At 37.6% G+C, this 24,602-nt stretch overlaps 1 protein-coding gene across 2 annotated transcripts in view; it reads left to right on the plus strand.

Moving 5' to 3' along the window:
- The first annotated feature begins 737 nt into the window (after positions 1 to 737).
- Positions 738 to 24,602, plus strand: part of LOC116295681 (inverted formin-2) — a 28,674-nt gene continuing 4,809 nt past the window's right edge. Inside the window, exons 1-16 of one of the 2 annotated variants that reach the window (XM_089038556.1) lie at positions 738 to 1,300; positions 14,521 to 14,636; positions 15,472 to 15,631; positions 17,016 to 17,049; positions 17,262 to 17,400; positions 17,491 to 18,672; positions 18,890 to 18,951; positions 19,399 to 19,501; positions 19,863 to 19,948; positions 20,379 to 20,479; positions 20,764 to 20,834; positions 21,111 to 21,218; positions 21,717 to 21,787; positions 22,068 to 22,188; positions 22,489 to 22,653; positions 23,115 to 23,391. In XM_089038556.1, the coding sequence (XP_088894682.1) occupies positions 922 to 1,300; positions 14,521 to 14,636; positions 15,472 to 15,631; positions 17,016 to 17,049; positions 17,262 to 17,400; positions 17,491 to 18,672; positions 18,890 to 18,951; positions 19,399 to 19,501; positions 19,863 to 19,948; positions 20,379 to 20,479; positions 20,764 to 20,834; positions 21,111 to 21,218; positions 21,717 to 21,787; positions 22,068 to 22,188; positions 22,489 to 22,653; positions 23,115 to 23,391 (3,175 nt within the window). In that variant the 5' untranslated portion in view covers positions 738 to 921. Of the gene's footprint in view, positions 1,301 to 6,356; positions 6,981 to 14,520; positions 14,637 to 15,471; positions 15,632 to 17,015; positions 17,050 to 17,261; positions 17,401 to 17,490; positions 18,673 to 18,889; positions 18,952 to 19,398; positions 19,502 to 19,862; positions 19,949 to 20,378; positions 20,480 to 20,763; positions 20,835 to 21,110; positions 21,219 to 21,716; positions 21,788 to 22,067; positions 22,189 to 22,488; positions 22,654 to 23,114; positions 23,392 to 24,602 lie in introns of those variants that run through there. The other variant, XM_089038557.1, reaches the window with a different exon arrangement.

A 24,602-nucleotide genomic window follows, 5' to 3' on the forward strand; every position in this document is an offset into this window, starting at 1 on the left:
CACGGTTTTAGTGCGTGCACTCTAGCACTTAGACGTATTTAAAACACTAACGATGAAATCAGCATATTTTTTCTAACTCGATATTATCTTTTTTCTTCTTCTGACTTCCCGAATTAGGAATGCGAAGCACACTTCACACTGTCGACATCTATACTCGTTCTTTCTGACTACATTTTCTATTCCATTCTTTTGAAGGTTCATTATTTACTTCTACTTTTTACTCTATGTTTTCTAAATTTCACGTCCACTTTTTCATTCACTTCTTGTTTCCATTTGTCATTTTTGCTGAAAGAAAAAGAAGTAGTCTAGCGTGATTGTCCATGCTATCAATCATCCACATTCCACCTGCCAGCCAATCAGCATTCATCATGTTTGGTGGCCATGCAGCCATCAGTTCAGTGGTATCCAAGCAATTAGGGCTAACCATTTGATTTGCTACAACAATCTATGCATTTAATTGTTTGTGCAAGTAAAAAAGTACCAAACGACTTTACTTCAACCAGTGCACTGCAAAAGTAAGTGGTAAATCTTTTTATACGGCCATATTCTAATCTCATACACTTGGAAAGTCGGGTTATTTTTGTCTATAGAAGCCTTTGAACCATGAATGTCATCAGTGTGACAGCTAAGCTCCATTGCGGACCAATATCTAACATAACCATTTGCATAATTAAGTTAACTCTTGTCTTTTCCGGCTCATGAATTCCCTCGCGAATAGTGGAGACTCAATGCCCTCAACCTTTATAGTGTCAACATGTAAATCCGTTCTTTAGTTGAGTTGTATGTATTTCAAGGTCAATGGACTGACGACCCCCGAAAACAGCAACTCTCACTATTCTTCTAGCTTTACCACGCTTTACTACATTGAGCTGCCAGTCTGTGAACTGCAACTCCACGTAACAGTAGCTATTCGTTTTCAAGATGTCTATGAAATGGAAAAAAGTTGCCAAAACGGCGGGTCTGGTTGAAGGAGAAAAGTTGGAGGATTTCAGTAATTTGGACGAAGTTGAACCAGAACTATTCATCAAGTTCCTTCGTATACCTTCCTTGAAAAACTACACCGCACTCAAAATAAAATTAGAACATTGCAGTGAAAAGTGGATAACTGGTTTCCTTACGCTTGGAGGAATGAAAGCTCTCTTCGAAGTCTTAGAAAAGCTTGGTGAAAGAGAACTTGTGAGGTTTACTGATGCATTTGTTCAGCTAGAATGTATTCGATGTATTAAAGCTGTACTAAACAGACAAACTGGATTGGAATTCATGGTACAAAGCCAAGAATTTACAAGACAACTGGCAACAGGTAAGCCATCTGAGTCATTTTTTATTTGATAATGTATGCAGTTGGTTAGGGCTTTTTTTTAAAAAGAATAATCAGTTTTGATGCTGTTAAAAAAACATATCTCTGAGCAACTTTAGGTTGCGTATATCATAACATTATTGTTTGAGGGAAAATATTGATAATAATCTCCTTACAATGAGGCGGCCTTATCAAGAAATATCTCGGTATGAGAGAGCGGAGGTGTTTATTCCACTTTATGTTTGGACATTCTAAAGTGAAATCGCTGTAGGGTTCTACAAACACGATTAACAGGTGTTTCTTTACCGACTGCCGGTGTTCATGTACTAACTCCACCGAACAGCCGCGTATTGAGTGGTATTTTGAAAAGATTGAAACAACTAATTAAAGTCAAAAGTTTGTTCTTCAAGAAGAATCAAGTTGTCCTTTAGTAGCTTTGAATCGTGAAATGTGTAGATAGGTTCTTTAAATTGTGTAATGTTCTTCAAATTGAATAGAGTTATAATCAATTCGGAAAGGTTTTCCACTAAAAAGACAATACATAACTTGGTATACAGTAGCTGCGAACATGTATGAAAATGTATAGACTGACACATCAAGGATTTATCAAGATTAGTGTGATTATGAACAGTCTATCAGTACTCTAACGAAAGTGAAAGACGTGTATACATAGTGTATATCTGTATCACGTGTTAATCTGCCGTTGATAACAGTAGCTAGTAGTTTAAGATTCTCGTTTACGGCAAACGTGAAACGTCAGTTGACCATTAAAAAATTCTTTAAAATTAGTGATAAGGAATCGCAAAAATCTCCAAGTAGTAGACAAACAAAAGAATACTTGTCTTTGTCGAGGAGGTTTGCAAAAGGTAAAGTGAAATGTAGGGAAACGATGAAAACGTGGTCACAGTTTGCCGTTTGCGGGAAGGAAAAAAGAGAACCTTAATCTGCCTAGTGACAAGCACTTAACACCAAAATCATAAGTAATCGGGCCGATATACATATGCTCTGCTCTATTAATGCAATCACGCATGTTCTTTCAGTACTTAGCTAATTTAGGAAAGTACATGTGTTATTATTGATATTCCTAATTAGGTTAAGATTTTTAAGGAGGAAGCAACGAGGAGATATACCAAGCACTTTTGAAAATAGTGATCTCAATACGTGATCTTATTAATTATGAAGTCTTCTGATGCGGGTCTCACGGGTCCGTTTTGAAATATTCTTGGTTTGCAATCAATACCAAGAGAGCACAATAACAAAAGGGATGTCCGCCATGTTGGAAGATATAACAAAAGAATTCATTGAAAAATCTTTTGTCAAATTCTTTCAATATGGCGGCTATGACGTCTATTGCAAACGAAGAATTATTGTACTATATAACGGTTTCTCTAAGTACTACTTTGGTATTTTTGGAGCTAGTGTGATCCCATCTAATATTCTCTTGATACAACTCGCAGATGCTTTTTGTAGCATTTTTCTGGTACTTTAGGTTTGTTTGTCTCGACAAGCGTTTGTCAGTTCATGAGGATGAGAGCATAACAGACAATTTGCATTTGAAGGCTTTATTTCCGGTATCTGTATTTATCATCTAGTTAGACAAAATATTAATTAAGAGTGAATGATGCAGAACCCGGCCAGATTATGCCATGATAAAGGATAAAGACAAGAAGCTGAATTCAATAGAAAAAGCGATATATGAATTGTATAAGAGTTGATGAATACGTTTTTTCAAGCAATCTGTTTTTTCCTTTTTTATATCTATCTTTTTCCTCAATGATAAAAAGGAAGATTTTAGGCATTTCATTATAATTATGGATCTACGAATGCGCAGTTTGACTTAGGGGCTGTTTATATGGAGGCGAGCCAGCCCGGTAAGCGGGCTAGCCCGCTTTGCCGAGATCTCGGCTCGGCCTCTTTTCGTTAAAAAAAAAGGTTTGTGTTTATATGGGGAGACGGGCTGGCCCGCTTACCGAGATCTCGGCAAGCGGGATGGAAAAATTCCCATATAAACGAGCCAGCCCGGTAAGCGGGCTGGATTTGATCCTACTGCGCATGCCGCCATATTTTTTTTTTGATTTTCGCGGGACGAGTTCGTATGCTAACGAGGCTGGATGATCACATGACTGATTTCATCCCGGTAAGCGGGCTGAATTTTCCCATATAAACGCAATCCAAAATTCATCTCGGCCAAGCGGACTAGCCCGCTTACCGGGCTGGCTCGCTCCATATAAACAGCCCCTAACACCATTTACCGGCGTTTTTCTTGTTTTGTGTTTTGGATTGAATCTTTTCTTATCTAGTAGAACACGTTTTCAGATCTAGCAAAGCGGAAGGAACTTTCGGTCCTGAGTATTTTAGCTTACAAAGCACTGACTCCTTTCTAATTCAGCAGTTTATTTTCATTCTAGGAGGAAATGCGTAGCACTTTAAATCTGTAGAGTTTTTACTTGAAAGTTTTTACATAAAAGTGCTTAACTTTTCTATTAATAGAGTACAAGTTTGCGTCCCACCTTAATTCTGATAATTGGCTGAACGGTTTGAAGTTTGGCTGGAGGGGCCATCGGGATCAGTATGTCTCTCCACTGTGCGTCAAGCCGGACTTGAATATTTTTTGGGCAAACGAGCAATTGCTTTAAATATTAACAAAATTTCTCAACAAATTGTTTTCGGACTTAAAAATTATCCAAGGAAATGATAATGCCATTAATTGTATTCGCCATTACAGTACTGTTCATCTACAAGCTAGGGTTTGATATATGAAAATCAAACTTTCGTTTCTCTGATATCTCAAGGTCCCTTGTTTTCTCAGCAAGTTATGAAAACCCTTGGTCCAATTCATCATGGGAACTTTCGAAGTAATATTTATAAGTTATTGGGATTTCGAGTCGCCAATGTGGGCTTATATTGCCGCCGTATTGGCGGCTTAAAATCGGCGTGAGTTTTTGGTGTGCATGTATCGCGATTCTCCTAGTATATTGCAAGGTAATTCTGAGCTGACAAAACGGGTTTTGGATCTCTCTCGATCAAACTTATGTATGGGAGAATCGCGATACACTGAAATACTGCTCAAGGGTTATATGATAGAAACATCATCTTTACGCATCAAGATCACTGAACGAAGAAGACGTTAATATACACCACGCATGGGTCTGCCGATTCATAGTCTGGCGTGCAGCCCGGTAGCCCGACTTTAAGGCTGTACTAACCAGAGTTAAAGTCCGGTGGACGCTGGCGGCAGATTCACTGTGAGTAATTATTTTTTATCTGAGTCTTGTGGTTGCACGTTTGAAGAGAATAAGCCGGTGAAAAAAAACAGTGTCATTAATAACTATCTATCTACCGCAGCTAACCCAAAACATGAGTAGGAGGACTGTGGTCTAATCACGGTAGAAAATAACCCGAGTACAAGCTGGCAAAATAGATTTTCGTCAGTGGACCTTAGAACCAGGTCCTTAACTGACCTCTTAATATGATATCCGCCCATCCACCTCAGAGGATTAAACACTTATCTGACATCATCACCTGAAGTTTGGTCATTCTTTCAAGAGGGTCCTGAAGGGGAATCCTAATCCCATTTCCCAGCATATGTTTTGCTCAAATCTCAATCTCAATCCAATTCCCGCAATTTGTTGATTATTTTTCGTTTGTGAATCCCATTCCCAGTCCATAAAATCCCATTTTCCCAGCCCAAAAAGGCAAATCCCAGCTCCTATTTCAAGACCAAGTATACATGCGTAAAACTGAAAAAAAAAAAATGACAAGTCTGAACTGGTTTAACCCTTGGCTCCGGCATGATACGATAACATTTCTATTTGATACAATATCATTTTCTGAGAGATTTCCATGGTAAAGATGATGGCGTGGAGTTAAATAACTACGGCATGCCTGGTCAAAAATGAAATTGAGTGATTCAGTTACTTGAAAAAAATGATGCTTAACTTTTAAACTTTTAAACTGGGTTATTTTTTTACTTTAGAATAAGTCGGTAAAACTTTATAAACATTTTCTCTTGGTTTTTATCATTTTCACATTTTTTTCGTAATGGTAACAGTTCAATATACGTGACCCGATTTAAAGAGACTCCCCGTTGGTCTCACACAAAACAACATGCTGTAAAGATAAATGACTAAGGATTAAGGTTTACTATCACGCATGCCAGCATGCAGAGGAACATAGCCAGTACCTGGCATGATCATCAGTACCGCGTGACATCGTCGCGTGACACATCTAATGACGTGATCTTTTTGTATAAAGTTAGTCACCAAAAAAGCTACAAAGCTGAGACCAGCAAGGATTATGGGTAGATACATTTTACATGTTTCAACCGCTTGATAACTGTTGATGGACTTGCACATCTTCTACCAGTTACAGTTTCACCTCCTCTGAATATCCTCAACTGCTGCAGTTTGTGTCAAAAGATTTACTTGTTGGATATGAAATATTTCCCATGATTCTCAGCGATCACAGCTTTCTAGGTTTTTAGTGACAAACTTTATTGAAATAAGTATATAACTTTGATCTCATCTTCTTTCCTTTTATCGTCATTTCCCTACACTACCAAAATATCGGTGCCAGTCTCGGAGTGCGAGAGACATTTTATGAAAACATGTTTTGTGCAAACATTTCATTTATGCCATTTGGGGAAAAAATTCAAAAAACGTCTTTTGTCTTTTTTTAGCTTTATCACTCAGTTAACGAATAACAAAACAATTAACAGCTAATAATAGTCAGAACAACTATATTACTTGTACAATCATAACTCGAGACTAATATCTGTAGCTTTTTTATAAACGTTTTTTTCTCTCTTCCCAACTTGATATACCACTGCTAGCATTTGGTTGAGTGACAAGCTCCACGACATCGAAGCAATGGAAGACCTTGAAACTAGTAGACTAATCATGGCATGTTGAGTCTAGTTTATTCATATCTTCTCTTTTGCAAGAGCTACGTCACTTCTTTAACGATATCGTCCGACAAATCTGGAAAGACCACAAAACTAGTGTATATAATTACTATTATTATATTCTCGTTGTACTAGCCATAACATGTAAAATTGCATGATATTCTCGGTGTTTCTAGCTTGTCATTGATGTAGCTTTAATTGTCTCTTTGACCTGTGACATTGTTATTTGAATTCATCGATCCATGACACATTGCGCGCTTATTAGTTATCAAAGTATAAAGTAACGGTGATATCACATAGTATATTAAGAACGTGCTTAATCTAGCTAAGACTATAGTTAGGCTGTATATTGAAATTGACGGAAAGTTTCTTAAGGGATACTGAATTTGCCAGTCAGTGTTCAAGCAATGGCTGTTTGGGGCAAAGCTTACAAATTGGTTGTGACTTCAAAAGCCAAACAAATCGAGTTTGGAAGCTTTGAAGATGTTGATCCCGAGCTTTGTGTTCAGTTGCTCCGAGTCCCTTCTTTGAAAAACTTTTCTTGTCTTCATCATAAACTCAAGAATTGTAAATCAGAATGGCTGAAAGAGTTCGTAAACCTAGGAGGACTGACTATTCTACTCGACAGCCTGGATACCATGGATAGAAGGGAAACCTTGTCTTTCATGGATGCTTTCACCGAGCTAGAATGTGTACGATGTGTTAAAGAAGTGATGAACTCCGAAACTGGTCTCATGGCCATGATGGAAAGCCAGGGATTCGTATGCTCGCTTGCTCGAGGTAAGCTAGCTTGCCCAAGTCAAATTTGTCTCTTGCCTGTGCAGGCTACTTGAATTTTTTTAAATCCTTATGTTAAAATCCCCTTTAGAACCACATTGGTCACTCCACTCGATCAATTAAATCTGCCCCATAATTTGGGTGACGATTGGTTCATGTTCATTTTTTAGATAACATGCCAATGTATTATACGGTTATCGCTTTCTCGAATAACCCAATCAATCTAGATATATTGCCTGACTGTTCGTACGTATATGATGTATGACGAATTCGAATTCAAATTGATCTCATGACGTGAAGATTAACATCCGATCAGCATGATACTGGATTCCTGTGGTGTAGCTATAGACCTCAACAAAAACAACGCATTTTTTTACTAGTTTGTTTAATAATGATTTATTTAAAGTTTGTTCATAGTTTATGAACTATTAATTATGGTTTGTTTAATTAAACATGAATAAATATCATGCATGGATTGATTTTGTATGAAGGTATGTAGAACTGAGATGACTTGAAAATCAGACCAGATGCAAAGGTTATTGAATTCAACACTTTGACAAAAATTGAAGAACGATTGATTTTGTTTTGCTTTCTTGCCCGAGATAAGATTACACCACCGACTTTTTGCTTAATTACCACTGTAGAGGGCTAGCACTCTGTCCGCACTTGACCGCTATTGTGCACTGTTTGTCTAAAGTATAAGTTGGAATGAATGATATGTATAGCGATCAAAAAGCCATCCAGCCAATCAAAAAAGCAACTACAACATTTGAAGTAAAAAATATTTTTGACGAAATTTTCTAAGTGAGTAAAGGAGATTGAAAGGACAACTGATTTGTATTTGCCTTGCACGCAATCCCAGCAGAATATTTTCCCCCATGAGCGAAAGCGTCGTACACGTATGAAATGACCATTTGACCAAGGTTTATTTGTTTTGTGATGATTGTCTCGGAACGTGTTCTTTCATAGCCAAGAGGTTAGGGTACAGACTTGCTTTAATCATTGTACTGTACGTGCGGATAGTATAGCAGCGGAGTAAAGGAAAGGGACAGGAAGGGACCCGTTACATACCATGCTCTCCTGTTTCGCATTATACCCGGTGTATTTAGTATACGGGCTCGGGCAAGATAACATACTATCTGTACAATCAGAGTTAATAGAGGGGAACTATATTAACTCTGGTACAACTAAAAGGAAAAGCACGTGATATGATATTGTCTAAAACTTGTAATCAAACATGAAAACTCATTTTTGTTTCAATTTCTTCATATCTATACACACTCTATGGTGATTTTTATAATCCCCCACGCACTAACATTAACACAATTGTAGTTTAGGGACTAGTTTCAATTTCGATTTCTGTTTTTACTTTTGTTTATTTTCTTTGGCGAGCAAGGTTGGCAAGACACCAGATAGCTCCAATTTATCAGCTTCATTTTAATGAGACTCTTGATAAAGAAGTGAGCATTTTATGCGTATTAATGTTGGCCGTAACCTTAAATAATATGATACTGAATTATTCAACTTAAACCTGTTTTGGTATGTGGTTTTGTTCAGTGCGTAAGCTAAAAGAGTCTGCAACGCGTCTGGACCGATCTAAAAATAACTCGGAACAGACGTTATGATCAGCGGTGCAGCGTTATTTTTTGTGTGGTCAAAATTATCGTTAAAAAACTGTTTATTAAAGGGGAAAAAAAACATTTTTTAACAGGCTCAGAAATAAGCTGTTGTTTAAGTGGAATATATTATTAAGTTATATAGGAGTTACACCTGCGGAAGGAGCGGCGAGTGAAAGTTGCCTATATGATCTGATGGAGAAACGCTCATTTTATTTTGGCCGGAGATGATTTTTGCCTTTTTTCTACAATGCACTTAAAAGAAAGTCATGTCTCAGTGGTTTCCATGGATACAGACACGAATAACAGACACCTGTGATGTGGTGGATAGGCAGGGATAGGGTTGTGGTAAAAAAGATTGACGCCTAAGCCTGGCGAAGAGAGAGAGTGGGAGGTCTAAAAATGTCTTATTTCAACACGAAAATGAAATGGATGGATCTGAAAAAGGTTTTTACTGGAGAAAGAATTTCCCCGCTTCTGTTCGAAGAATGTGGCGTGGACTTTTCTATCAGAATATTAAGCTACCCATCGATTCAAAATTACGCCGGGATAAGATCGAAGCTGAGAAGTTCTTCGAATGAATGGCTTGGTGAGTTCTTACACCGAGGTGGACTGGATGTGTTATTGTTTACTTTGGAACGACTAAGCACCAGCTCTAGTAAGAGAACTCGATTTCTTGATACACTACTACAACTGGAATGTGTGTCTTGCATAAAAGAGGTAATGAACTCAAAATCTGGACTTCAATACGTGATTGAATGCCAAGATACTGTTCGGAGACTAAGTCAAGGTTAGTTAGATTCACAGAACCGATTCTTTAACAACAACCTTAGTTTTTAGGAAGTAAGAAACTAAATATTGAAAAAAATACGTTTTAAAAGTGCCGTGTTTGTTTGACATCAGCTTATTAACGTCCACGTTTTTGTAGAATTTATGGCGTTGATTAATGAGTCTTACTTAGACCATTAAGTCAATGGATATTTTATTCCTTGTCTAATCTTTAAACGCGATGGTCAGTTAGTAAGAATAAAGATATTCGTTTCAAGTCGATACATATCGAGTAGTATGCCTACATTTTGGTATAGTAATTCAATTATTTATTTTGTCAATCAATTATTTATTGATTTAAAGAGTATTTTTAAATGGGTGCATTAAATATTGTAATGAAATACTCGCCAGTCTGGCTGACGTAATAGAATATTAATTTACTCTCATTTGTTACAAAAAAAAAAAAAAACAAAAAAAAACAAAACTAATACGTTTTCAATATAGCGATAACATAATAAAAGGTCAGAAATAGATCACTTAAACAAATATCAAAGCTTTTAAAACTCAAAAATGTTTAATCATTAATGAAATTGCGGGAACAAATAGGTTTTTGATAGACGATAATACACGATGGCTTACTGACTCTTCTATAGAGTACATTTAAATAGATACAAAGTAATTCCGCCGGGACGCTTTACGTTAGATATTTGTAATTGTCGCTGACAAAAGAACTTAGTTCAGTTAATTGTGAAGAACGATATACTGATGTTGTACTCCTCCGCGCATACAGCGCCATCCAAGAACGACTGAGTTTCTTTTCTTGTGTCTGTTGTCATAATCGACCCACTCAATCATACCTGTTTTGTCACGTGACTAATTTGAAAACGTTTCTGTTACGCGCTACATTGCTGTCAAGGAAACAGAACTTAACTTTCGTTAACATTTCGCACATTCGTTTTTGGTGGTGTTTGGTCAACTATGAAATCCTCAGATATTTCTCAGATGATTCTCCTGTCAATCACCATAGTTAATAGATTAACTATGCAATCAACAAGAGCCTATTAAAAACTGAGTAAAAATTTAAAGCAGAAACTAACTGTTCAATTCCCGAATCGATTTCGGCACCAAAAAAATTCTTTATAAACAATATTCCATGGTCACGAGTTCTCAGCTTGTGACAAATGTTGAATCAAAAACAAATAAAGTTTCATTTTACTTATTATCAATTGAACTTTTGCTGACCAACCAGTGTGCCGAAAATGGTTGACACATAAACATCTTATGCGTTTTCTGAAGTTATTAAAAGAAAAACAACAGCTGGATTGCCGTGGTTTTTTATGATAACTATATTAAATTCGCCTACATAGAGACTTAAGTTGTGCGTCCCATATTCAGTTTAAAATGCATACGGTTCAACTGCATTAAAATTGGACGCTAAGAAATTAAGAGAGGCTTTAGATTTGATGTTTTTACCTCAGATCGCAATGATAGAAAAAAAAAAAGCAGCGGAAGAATATATCAAAAGTTAAGCACTAATGATGAGTAATCACCAGACGATCAATTAACTTGGCCGTAGAGAATTGAGCTCGTTTGATTTCTGTTGTCCAATTAAAAAAGTTAATAGCTATATTTTAGGTTGGAAAAGCTTTCACGAATGCATTGAAAATGTGATGTAAAAATCTTGTAATTCGTGAGTTCTAAGAATACTAATACCCGTCCTTTTAAGTCTTCTCCCATTATTTTAGTATATTCCGTGGAGATAGCAAGAGTTTGACCGCAAGACAAACATTTTTACTGTCCAGCGGTATCGTCTATTAATGTAGGCAATTCATTATCGAAACGTTAGAAATGGACTTCCGTCGTTGTATGTCAACAATTCCTCTTGTTATTGACAACCCATTATGTAAGTTTTGCAATATATTTTGAACTGTCCATCCACTTTGATAAATTTCCTTCAAAATCATTCTCGTGATTGCGTTTGAACGACACATACTTTAAGACATTATTGATTAAAGATTTTGTTCTTGAGGCGTTTCCTGATTTTTTTCGGTATTGCCTCATTCTAGATATCTTCTCTTGGGGTGATTCTCTCAAGTTAATTTATTCCTCTCAATTAATCTGCTTTTTAATTTCATGACTAAACTGAAAAGCTAGGCATGCTTCGACTTTGAACCATATTACGACCAACGTCATGACTGACAGAACGCCGGAACATCGGATCAGTTGCTCAGCTTTCTTAATACTGAAAACTTTCCACAGACTGATTGGATCCATTTTTTTTCTCAACTCGACTTTTTGTTAGGAATTGAGTCAAATAGGTTACGTTTCTAGCAAAACACGTTTGGATTCCTAACCAATGCCTATATTACTTTTTCGTTAACCGGAGTCAAAATGCCGGCGAAAATGTTTGCACCTGCAAATGATTTAATGCTTGTCAATGTGGCAAACATTTTGGGTGACAGCGGGTGAAGATAGGATATACGTGCTGTTGAACTAACACAGCAAAATGTGGTTTTCTTCTCAGGACGATAACATGTTTAGTTTCTATTAGAGCAGCAAACTCAAGAGACTAGTCGACCAAGATGTGCACCATACACCGACTCCGCCTTTTCTGGAGCAATTTAGTTAACTTTTTCGTAATTACACTTCTGAAGATTTATTTAACCAGAAGCTATTCGTTTTGAAAAATAGTTTAATTGCCACTGTTCATAGGTATAGTTTTAGTAAATAAGAAAGTTATGTAATTTCATATGCGAATCACGTAATGTTTTTTTAGATTGATGACAGTCAGAGCTGTCTCACTGAATGTCACTGATGTCACTTGTCAGTCTTTGTCTTTCACGATGATTCTTTTTCTTATTTTACAAAAAGCATTCAACGAACATGCCTGAGACTGTTTTTGAAGGTTGTAAACTAGCTGTCAATGAGTTCATCACAAACGGCGAATTGGAATATTTCTGAATTCGTTCATCGATATCGTTTTTGCACTAAGTTTACGAAAAGAATTCAATTAATCTAACCGGCTTAACTCTCGTATTGCATAGCTCAGTGCATCGTTGAAACCTTCTTCATTCACACAACTCCACACACATCCATACGCCCACTCACTCTTCATATCAGTTTAGAACCAAGTTCGTAAATGTTATGTTTTCCCGTGACATTTACAACAAAATGTTTTTCTGAAAAGGCTATCTGTTTTCAATCCAAACATTTTCGTACCAGCAAACATGGTCTTGATCAATACACAATTGCTTTCCAATTTGACCCTATTATAAAGATAAAAAGGGGGTAAAAGTAAACAGTATTTTCATTAATGTGAGAACCTGTGTCAACGACGGTTTTTCTTGACAATACCAGAGTGTCTTAACTACCGCCATTATTGTTTTCTTTTAATCCCCTCCAAAGTAACACTAAATTGTTTACGACTCAGTTTAGGAAGCAAAATATTCATTTCACAAGTGGATTTTTGTGTTTTAAGTGTAGCATTCACAAGCAGTCGTTAATCAAAGGTCAACCAACCAGTAAAAGCTGGCTTACTGACAGCAAAGTCAAATGGGTCCTAGTGTGCTAATAGTCTTTATATACTTACTATTCTAAGTCGACTACAATGACAACGAATGCTTGACCCCTTGGCCGCTGGCTACCACCTGACTCTGTTGATCAGTAGGAGAAAAAACACTAACCCAAGCATTTTCAACATCGGCTTCAGAGAAGCGAATAACCTGTTATTCCTGGCTGGAAAAGGAAAATCGTGAAAGAGAAGATGACAACCAACAGCAAGTGGCGAAGTATTCGTCTAAAGTTTTCTCCAAATAGCAGATTCATCGACCATCGAACATTCTCTGCAAATCTTGGAGCAGAACTTTGCGTACGTCTCTTAGGTTCTCCATCGGTACAGAATTTCTCCGGCTTGAAAACCAAGTTAAAATCAAGCTCAAGGGAATGGATCGAGGAGTTTTTGCTTTACGGTGGGATGGAAGTATTATTTGAAGGGCTTCGCCATCTTAGTGGTCGCAAATTAGCGTTTGTTGATGCTTTTTTACAAGTGGAGTGCGTTAACTGCATAAAGGAAGTCATGAACTCAGAAGCGGGCCTCAACTACATCGTCAATGATTCTCAGTTCTCACGAAATCTAGTCAAAGGTTAGATGTTCGTGTTGTAAGCTTAACAGCTGGGAAAACGTTTTGATGGTGATTTTTACGATTTGTCTAAGTTGACGTTTATTTTCATTTGGAGTAAAGTTAGTATTTATCAATCAGGCACATCAGAATAGGCTATATCGCCTTTCACACTTTCGGGGCAATAACTTATTGCGAATATTTTTATTTTTTTATCAGAAATAAAAATTTCATTATCAAGAAATTCTCGTATACCAAATACCTATTTTCACTTTTCAAAGAGACGTGTTTAAAAAGGGATCAATTCAAAAAATTAACTTATTTAAAAAACCTGTTTTAAAATTCATTAAATAAGCCTACAAGGTCTACGAGGTCTTTTCATGTTAAAAAAACTGAATCATTGAAAAAACTGTCGTTCGCATGTCCATCCATTCCATTCAGTGTTTACATTTTTGAAATCTATTTTTGCTGTAAACCTTTGCTTGCCATTCATTCAGTTACTATGGCATCGTAATGTTATCTAGGACAATCTCGATATCAGGCTCAAGGATCTTTATCATATTATTCACAGTTCATAGTCAAAATATACTTTACTTTATAGACTCTCTTTTTTCGATTTATTTTTCTGACAATGTTCGCGAAATATGGTCTCATTTCAGGAACAATTTATTTGAAGGGCCAAAATTTTCCCCGTCCAAAGCGTCCTTTTCTTACTTAAGATAAATCATTTCATAAACGTACCATACTGGGTCTAGCACTTTTTGTTTCAATATGAATTTTTCTTTCACAACAACGTCTTTATGGGATTTTCCCCCCATGGCTGCATGCGTTGTTTAATTAATTCTTTTTTAATGTGCCACTATTATTTATTACAGCTACTATCTCGGTACAGACTCGATTGGATCATTTTCTTTTGTTAGTGTCGTTTCTATAGCAGCAAAACATTTTGTGTGGTCGCGTGAATAAAACTCTCCGCTTTGAATAAAACTGATATATGATACACTATTTGAATAACAGTATTTGTTTCTTTGTTTCCAACAGCTTTGGACACGAGCAATACAATGATCAAAAAGCAAGTGTTTGAACTGTTATCAGCCCTTTGTCTATACTCCCATCAAGGATACCAGTTGGCTATAGACGCCTTGGAGAACTACAAGGTAAAATGAGATAGCAAGTGTTGGGGAAGGCTCTTATATTGGACCTAATTGGAAACTGTATAGAGGCCAAGTATAAGAAACAGATAAACCGCTCGCCTCATGATATCGCAAACCCGGTATTTATATATATACTGATCACGAAACATCCTGAGTGAGCCTGAGGCGGTTCATATACATAAGCATTCATCATCTTCCACAGCGGTCTTTTTACCACTAAGATTTTTGTGTTCCCAAAATTAAACTTGCTAAAAAAGTCAAATAAATTCGAATTTTCCTATAATCGTTAGTATGTACATTCCTGAAAAGACATAACTCTCAGAATTTTGAATTTTGGGTCTGTGTAAATATTTAATATTATTATTATTATTATTTTCTTTCTTTCTTGACAGGATTATATTTATCTATTTCAGTTTCTAATTTGTCTCCCCAATTAGCTCTGAAGAGCTAAAATACATGGAGACGTAAAAAAAGTTGATTTATTCATTTAAAATAAATAGATAAATAAAATAATAATATTATCCTATTATTATTAAGATAGGAAAAATTCTTGCTACAAGGCACCTGACGAAGCCATCACACTACATCACACTTTACTATTCGGCCTGCTTGCATGAAGGATTTGCTTCACCCTTTCTCTTTTTCCCCCAAGAACCTTTTTTTAAATAATAGTGTTTTAAATAATGGATTGCCTAAGGGGTAAATATGGCACCTTTTTGTGTAAATACCTCTTCGGTACAAATCATAGAAAGTAGACTATTTGCGTATGAAAGGGAAACCTTGCATTATGTCATTATGTTATTAATGGGAGGGTTTCCATCAACTCTTACCTCAACAGATCACGAAGGGACAAAGATACAGATTTAGTCTGATAATCAACGAACTTAAAAATGCTGAAGTGGTACCATACATGGCGGCCTGTCTTGCGTTTATCAACGTTATTCTCATTTCAACTGACGAATTTGAGCAACGAGTGAGACTTCGTAACGAGTTTGTTGGTACGTATTTTGTCTTTAATATATCAAAGTTATTACCCTCAAGGTACATTGCTACATCGAGACAGGGTGGGAGGTGGTGTGTGTGCGTTTTTATCATATATAACAAACAATTATTTAAAAATTAACCGTTCTAGGGGGTCGGGGCGGTTTTCAGCTCCTTGTCTTGTTTTCTATCACGTTTTCTTGGTTTCTTTTGAAAATGATACTTATTCATTTATCTCACGAGATAGATGGTTAGACGTTTCGACTGCAAACTGCTAGTCTTCTTCAAGTAATGGTGTATTCTGAATTGCATCTACTACTATATACCGCTCGTCGTCTGTGCTGTGGTTGGTTGAGCAACAGACACACCATCCAGTCTATACCATTGCGCCATGAAGTCTACCATCGCCTGATGAGGTCGAGACGCCGCCGTCAGTCTTGCAGATGACCCTCTTTCGTGAGACAAATGATTTATTTAAGCCATCACACTACATCACACTTTACTATTCGGCCTGCTTGCATGAAGGATTTGCTTCACCCTTTCTCTTTTTCCCCCAAGAACCTTTTTTTAAATAATAGTGTTTTAAATAATGGATTGCCTAAGGGGTAAATATGGCACCTTTTTGTGTAAATACCTCTTCGGTACAAATCATAGAAAGTAGACTATTTCATATTCTGGCTGCGTTACCAGCGTGGTTGGTCCTTGTAGTGTAGTGGTTAACACATCGGACTAGAATACCGAAGACGTGGGTTCGAATCCTGCCAAGGGCATTTGATATTTTTCTCTTATTCTCTCTACTTCATAATATACACACCGAACGCATAACTTATTACTACTATACTATGTCTAATCTTTGCGTACATATTTACGGTGTTCAACTTATCTATAGAGAAAAAATATCGCTCTGGGATCCTCACGATTACCCTACATTTCATATTCTGGCTGCGTTACCAGCGTGGTTGGTCCTTGTAGTGTAGTGGTTAACACATCGGACTAGAATACCGAAGACGTGGGTTCGAATCCTGCCAAGGGCATTTGATATTTTTCTCTTATTCTCTCTACTTCATAATATACACACCGAACGCATAACTTATTACTACTATACTATGTCTAATCTTTGCGTACATATTTACGGTGTTCAACTTATCTATAGAGAAAAAATATCGCTCTGGGATCCTCACGATTACCCTACATTTCATATTCTGGCTGCGTTACCAGCGTGGTTGGTCCTTGTAGTGTAGTGGTTAACACATCGGACTAGAATACCGAAGACGTGGGTTCGAATCCTGCCAAGGGCATTTGATATTTTTCTCTTATTCTCTCTGATTTATTTAAGTATGATTTATTACAATTTCTACGATAACTAATATTTTTTGTTCTATTGTTTGTCTTTGTTTGAAGGTCTTGGACTTCTTGATATACTAAGCCGCTTGAGGTAAGTAAAGGTTTGGTAAGACTGATGGTACAAGGAATCAGGGGCAGTTCCAAAGGGGTGTTCTGCGGTGTCCTAACGCCGTTGTCACTCTTACGCTGTTTTTACGCTCCACCTACATTTCTTCATTTGGGAACCCCCTCCCCCATACACGTGATTTAGATTCCCTGTCTTTGTGTTTTTGACTCATGCAACTGTGTTTTTTAATTGTACAGACATATAGATGATGAAGATCTTTCTGTTCAACTTGACGTTTTTGAAGATCAAAGACTTGACGACGACGATGAGCAAGTGACACCAGAAGGAGTTGATTTAACGAGCCATATTGATGTTTTCCATGCCGTTTTTAAACGGGTAAGAAAATGTAAAATCAGTTCAATAATTTGTTCTCTCGAGTTGTCTGTTAATCAGTCAATTTTGCTAAGATTAACTCATTTTGTTTAGGTAAGCAGCAAACCACAGGCAGTGAATCTGTTGAGTGTTCTGCAGAATCTATTGATGATTGATGAGGAGTCACCGGTTTCCGATGTCGTATGGGATACCGTTGAAAAGCTTGTGCGACGTGCCGTTCATATCGAGGATGAAATTCAAGCTGAACAATTACTTCGTACAAGCGAAAAAGGCATTGCAAATGTGAAACCTCCCAAAAGTCAAAATGAAATTGCTCCTGAAAATCAATCAAAAGTACATTTCCAAGAAAAGGAAAATAAACTTGCAAACAACACAGAATCGAAATCTGCAAATTGTCTGGATAACCCAGTTCTGGATCAGGAACAAATTCATGTTGAAGTAATAGAAAATGTTGAATCTGGTGTATCACTAGAAACCGATGAAAAATCATCACTGGATACCAATTCAGTAAGTGAAGGTCACAAAGAAAGTTCTCTTTCGTGCACTTCCTCGCAGACTCCATCTGTTATCTCTGATGATTTCCCCCACCCCACAAAAGCACCGCCACCTCCGCCACCGCTTCCTGGTATTCCTGGTGCTCCACCTCCTCCACCAATTCCTGGTATTCCTGGTGCTCCGCCTCCGCCACCGCTTCCTGGTATTCCTGGTGCTCCGCCTCCACCACCTTTTCCTGGAATTCTTGGTGGACCACCATTACCACCACCTCCTCCTGGGATTCCTGGTGCTCCGCCTCCACCACCGATTCCTGGAATTCCTGGTGTTCCACCTCCGCCACCGCCTCCTGGTATTCCTGGAATGCCACCACCTCCACCTCTTCCTGGAATGGCTGGCGTTCCCCCTCCTCCTGGCATACCTGATGTTCCTACCCCGCCACCAATTCATGGCATTGGAAATCCACCACCACCTCCTCCACCGCCAGGAATGGGCGGCCCGCCTCCCCCACCACCACCAACTGGTGGTGTAACAGCCACAGACGGAAGATGCCAAAGATCACAAAGTTGTCCAGTCGTACCCAGATATCGACCAGGATCTAAAATGAGAACTCTAGCTTGGCAGAAACTACCAGCGCATATCGTACAACGGCAACGCCAATGTGTTTGGACTCGAGTTATGTCTCTAGACGAGATTCATCCTGATTTTAAAATGGAGGAAGAATTGTTTTGTCAGAAAAAGGTGGCCCCGAAAAAAGAAGACAAGAAAAAAGCTCCCAAAGAGGTAATTATTCTAATATCTACTTGTACTTTTAGGATTTTACTAAAATAAAAGATTGTTAAAGTAACGAATAGAGTGATTTTGTTGAACCCTCGGAAAAGAGTCCATTGTTTACATTAGTTTTTGTTTCAATGGTCCAATGTCTATCAACAACAATTTAGCTGTAAGACAGGCCGTTAGCAAGATACTTCTTATTAACCTTTCATTTTTGTGTCTTCAGATATCTTTGTTGGATCCTAAACGAAGTCTAAACTTGAACATTTTCTTGAAGCAATTTAAAAAGTAAGTTTGTGATATGACGTTTGATAGCAAGAAAAGATTTATACGACACTACGGGATTGAACTTAGTGAGTAACATGATGACTTGTGGGTTAGCGATTCTGCTACTACTGGTAGATAGACTCGAATTCGACAACACTTGAGCACATTCCATTACGTTATGGTCTTGAGCAAGATGGTTTACTTTAAATGGATTGCGGCACTCTTCCCCAGTGTATAAATGGCTACCGACAAATGTTTGGGAGATCCTGAAAAATACTGGGGACTAGGGGTATTATGTAATGGACTAATGATTAGTATCCCCCCGGGGGATATTGATGCTCCTTCTCGCTTCATTTTTAACACTTAGAAGTAGACAAATGAAAGATATAATTTGTGCCATTTGGTCACTACCTTTAAATACATTCATATGATAAACTCTGTTAAGTTGTGGTTCTGCATGGATTTTAGGTCTAATTCGGAAATTATAGACTTGATAAGACAAGGTGATGTTGCCAAAATTGAACCAGATGTCTTGAAAAGCTTTATTAAGCTCTTGCCTGACAATTCAGAGGTGAGTTATGCATGCAGCAATTACCTTTGCCCCTTTTTTGGTGTTCTGTTCCAAAGAAAAGGGAAATTGTACACACGCTACACTGACTCTTTTCATGGGGAGGAAATGTTGTAGTACTGAAAGTGCTCTGACGAAACTAAAAATGTGTCTTGTAACTTGCCTCGAAATTTTGCCAACTTGCAACGAAATTGCGAGAAAAAATTTGGTATGTTACATTTGCAATCCAAAGCTATGCAGGATTGCTTGTTTCGTAAGGAAAACGAAAATTGATTGAGAACATTCCATATAGTAATTCCATATTATCAGTTAATAAAGGAATACTGTGGTCAATGTTACATGCAGTATGTACCTTTTATTTCAGGAAGAGCTTCTGAAGTCGTTTAGTGGAGACAAGACCAAACTGGGAACTGCTGAAAAATTCTTGATGGAGCTAATTTCGGTAGAAAGGTTAGAACACATTCTGTCCACCTTTTCTTGTTTTCCAGTCAAAAATCAGGAATAGGGTTTTCAATTGCTCAAGCAATATCCATGTTAGAGCGTATTAGATCATTGCATTCGTTATTATCTCTAACTCAAATTATAAAATAACTGTTATGAATCTTGCGTTCTGGTTGGTTGTGGTTCTGGAGTACTTTATAAGAGCACACACCACACGCGCGCACACTTTCAGTTGCGTCATTCCTATCCAACATAACGGTTTTTGAGAAATGTAGAGAAGCACTACGCAACGCGTCGTGCTTATCCGAACACTTCTGTAGTGTTTTGCCAACCCCCGTGTGCTTTATAACTGCACACAGCACGCGCACGCGTTTTCTATTTCTTCAGCAACAAATTAAAATTCGGGTATTACAGTCCGAAATCTGTATTAATCTTTCAGTTATCAGCTGCGGTTGGAGGCAATGCTACAAAAGGCAGAATTAAAAATCAATCTCTCATCCTTGAAGCCAAATATAGAGTGCCTGAAATGTTCCATTGGAGGTAGGCAAGCTAGGGCTTTTGGGAACACTGAATAAAGGACTGAAACGTTTACTCTGATATTGGAACCTCTATTAATACTTTAACCGTACGTAATGTTTTTTGAATGATGATGTAGAAAAACTCGTTTGCCTTCCAGATACGATTCAGTTCAGGGTGCAAATCGTAATTGTCTGTTACTCGCAGATATATAAACGAAAGCGAGAGACATCGTATCTCTTCTTGGTTACTACAAACACACTAGAATATTTTTCCATGAAGCTACAACTTCTTTTTTGTGATTTCAGAGATCCTAGAAAGTAAAATCTTACCAGAGGTGCTGCAACTCATCCTAATTATTGGAAACTTCATGAATTCGGTAAGCAGTGCTTGACTATAAGAAGTAAGAGGCAAAGATGCATTAGGAAGACGGTGCATTTTGTCAAACCACTAGAAAGATGTGTAGTAGCTGGACTATCTGTATTTTTCCCTTTACTGCCAAGAACAAGGCTTTATGTGCGTTACGATTGGGAAATCTTCAGTTTAGCATTGCCGATTCATTTTCATTGTTTTACTACGTCAATGTGAGACTTGAGTTGAATCTGAATGCATGCAAAAGATCTGTCGTTAATCTATCATGGATGTTTGATATTAGGGTGGCTACGCGGGAAACGCAATTGCATTCAAGATCAGTTCTCTCGTTAAGCTTGTTGACACAAGAGCCAACAAACCCAGGATGAATCTCATGCATTTTCTGGTTAATGTAAGTATTCCTTTAAGTAATGGGCTGGGTGGATTGGATAGCTACCACCCGTCCCTTGGATGTTTTAAAAATAAGAAAAGGCTTTTGTAGGTTACCGCCACCCGTCTGGATCGTTATGCTTCAGTTTCGAGTTCTCTTTGCTCAGCCTTAGTCTCGGTAGCCTCGATTGTGTACAAATTGTGTTCTTGTCTTTCATTAAAGTCCATTGTATAGTAAGGAATGTACACACTACGGAACAATACGAGTTGATTAAAATGCCACGGGTTTTGGTGGAATAGCTGAAACACACAACTATGACTGACCAAAGGCGAACTTGGGAGTATTGCTCAAAACAACCTCTTCTAACCGATCGCAACCAAGTGAATTTACGAGAGAATATTTCCTCTAACTTTTTGATATCAGTTTTCCCCATAGTTCGATTCCCTTCTCTAGTTCACCATTCAGATATACTGACGTTTTTCTAAACCAGTGTTTGAAATACGCCATTTCTCGTTATAGGTAGCAGAATCTAAGCGAGAAGATGTCCTTGAGTTCCCGGATCATATGAAGCACTTGGATCAAGCAGTCAGGTCTGGAATGCAGTAAAATCATTCGTGGGTTGAATAGCTAAACTTTAAAAAAGCGGAAAATCGCGGGAAAAGGCTGATACGCTAGCCTTGTTAATGAATGAGAAAAAACTGAAAGAGAGAATATGAACCTGAGTACCAAGGTGGCTCCTCGGTGAATGAATCATTCTTAAAGTGTTATCCTCCCCCACCCCAAAAAGACAATTAACGATAGTTACTCTGGCTTCTAAAATACGAAAACAATCAAGATTGACTCTTCCAATTTTAAAAATATTATTCGTAGATTGTCTCTGGAACACCTAACTTCTGAAGTAAGCACGATTAGAAAAAATGTGACATCCCTGGACACTGCTCTGGAAAATGCGCCGAGTGATATCAGGGAACAGTTCGGAGAATTTGTCAAGGTAAGCTTGTCTTTAACACTTGTAATCAATAAACAAGATAGGCTTATGAGTGAAAATAATCGTGTGTTAATTTCCACCGGACTTCATCAACCTGTATGCAGGGCGGGACCGAATGTCTGCAACTTCTCTTTTTTCTTGGGTGTTTGTTAGTTCTCTCCTGTTCTTTGAGGGTTTTTCTCTGGATTCAATTTAACTGTTCCGTGTTTTATGACCAGAACTTAAAAAAAAGCGAAACAAACGAAACCACAAGCGTAAACAATAATGAACGTATTTGGTTGTTGTTGTTTTGTTTCGTTGTAGGACGCATTGTTGGAAGTACAAGGTCTTGAATCCGGTATCGAAGAAATCAACGATCTAACCAAAAACGTTGCTGATTATTTTTGTGAAGACGAAAAGAAACTCAAACTGCAAGAAGTCCTTAACCTCTTTAAAACGTTTTGTGATCAGCTCAACCAAGCTAAAAAGGTAGAGTGACATGTTCCTGACTAGTTCTAAATTACGACAGCTTTCAATCCCCTACCCCAAGATAGAAGACCGAGAAATGGCTACGAAAAATACTCCAGTATTTCACTGATCAAATTAAAACACTGCAATACTGAACAATGACCATGCAGTTAGTGTTCATAGGCATACCAAGATATGGGACTAGTGTATAGATGGATGGGGAGTCGGGTAATAAGGGGAGGGTTATAGGAACTTAATGTAATAGACATCTTGTCATTCTCTCGGGAATAAGTTTCTTTGTTGTCTGAGCTGTATCTATATTCATATGTCTTCTCGTGTCCAACCGTTTAACAAAGAAATGATACTCTAGTGAATGACACGTGATCTTAAAATGGGAAAGCATTTCGCCAAAGCTAAAGAGGTCTATTATTGAAGAACTCAATGCACAGTATTACTAAAAGGTGCTTGTCTCGTTAAAAAAGGAAAATGAGCAATTTCGAATCCAAGAAAAGAAGCGCCTGGAAAGAGAGCGAAGAAAAGCAGAGGAAGAAGCGAAGAGAGCAGCAAATCCCCATAAAATCAAAGGCAAAGTCAAGCAAATGGAACCAGACGATGGTGGGTGTATAGTAGATAAACTACTGAACGAGATTCGTCATGGATTCCCTCTCAAGAAGACTGGCAGCAGCCCGTCGGTCAAATCTCCAAGACGGAAATCACAACAGCATTTCTTTAAAGAAAGCAGAGAAAGCAGCTCTGAAGGTAATAAGACAAAGCGACCCCTATCCCTTTGCATTTCAAATGGTCAGCCTTCTGAGTTTAAAGATAACAATGAGAATGAGTATAAATCTGTTTCCCTCCTTGTCCCAACTAAAGGGGTTAATGAGGAGTAAAAAGAGTCTCTGGAAAACCGTATTCATCCTTTTGACGAAGAAACTGCCACTGCTTCGACATTTGTCCATGAAATGATAGCGGTGTCCAGTGACGAGAAAAATGTTTCCTTGAGGGAATCGTAATAATCTTTCGGCAATGGAAAAGCGATACTTTAAGTAAGAAGGATAAATCTACGTTACTATTATAATTACCCTTAAAAATACTCAATTTAACTGTAAACTTTAAATTATAAAAATGTTTAAGTTTCCTGTATACTGGCTTCTAAACATTTAAAAAATATTTATGAATTCATAAGCGAGGAAAAAAAAAAAAAAAAAAAAAAATTAGCCCATTTTGCGGCATCTAACTATTAAATCGCACTGCTGGCAGCCAATCACCAGTGATTTCAACGTACATGGACGTAATTAACCCTTTTAACTGACTAATAATATTTTGATTGCTGATGCAATAGGATCAATAAACGAGGAGTACGACAACTGAACTAATCGAGGTGAGAAATAAACAAAGTAAACTTAATAAACTGTTGATGAGACATAAACAAACCTAAAACAGTTCATCATAAATGAACACAAATATCCTGTGTTGACTAAAGGTCATAAAATACACTTGTAAATTTAAACCAACTAAACTAAACTGATAAAAATTTTTGAAAAAAATGCATTGCGCAAATAAACTCGTTACTTCCTGTATCAAAAAGACTAAATCAGTTAAAACAAACTAAAATACCAATGTGAATCCAGGGGAAGGAGGGGAAAGAAGGGGGTAGTGGGTTTTGATCAGCAGCACTCCTTGGAGATTCCAAAATAAATTGAGAAAAATCCTTTTTAAAGGAAGCTGTGTATTAAGGAGGATGTGGGTAGTTTTCGCTTGCAGATCGAGATATTCAAGACGAAGTTGTAGCCGTTTCAATGTGGCTAGATGCGCCAGACCAAAACTACCCACAGCCTCCTTAAGGCCAGGTAGTAGCCCTCCCTACCCCCAGCAGGTCCTTCCCTGGATCCGCCAATAAAATAGAATAACATATTCTTCTAATTACATCGAAACCCTATAACTTTTTTCTAAAGTTTTTCGTTTGGGCT

Source organism: Actinia tenebrosa, unplaced genomic scaffold (genome assembly GCF_029948245.1).
Source record: "Actinia tenebrosa isolate PJP-AT-01 unplaced genomic scaffold, QUT_ActTen_1.0 PGA_scaffold6__47_contigs__length_16458017, whole genome shotgun sequence".
Taxonomy (NCBI): domain Eukaryota; kingdom Metazoa; phylum Cnidaria; class Anthozoa; order Actiniaria; family Actiniidae; genus Actinia; species Actinia tenebrosa.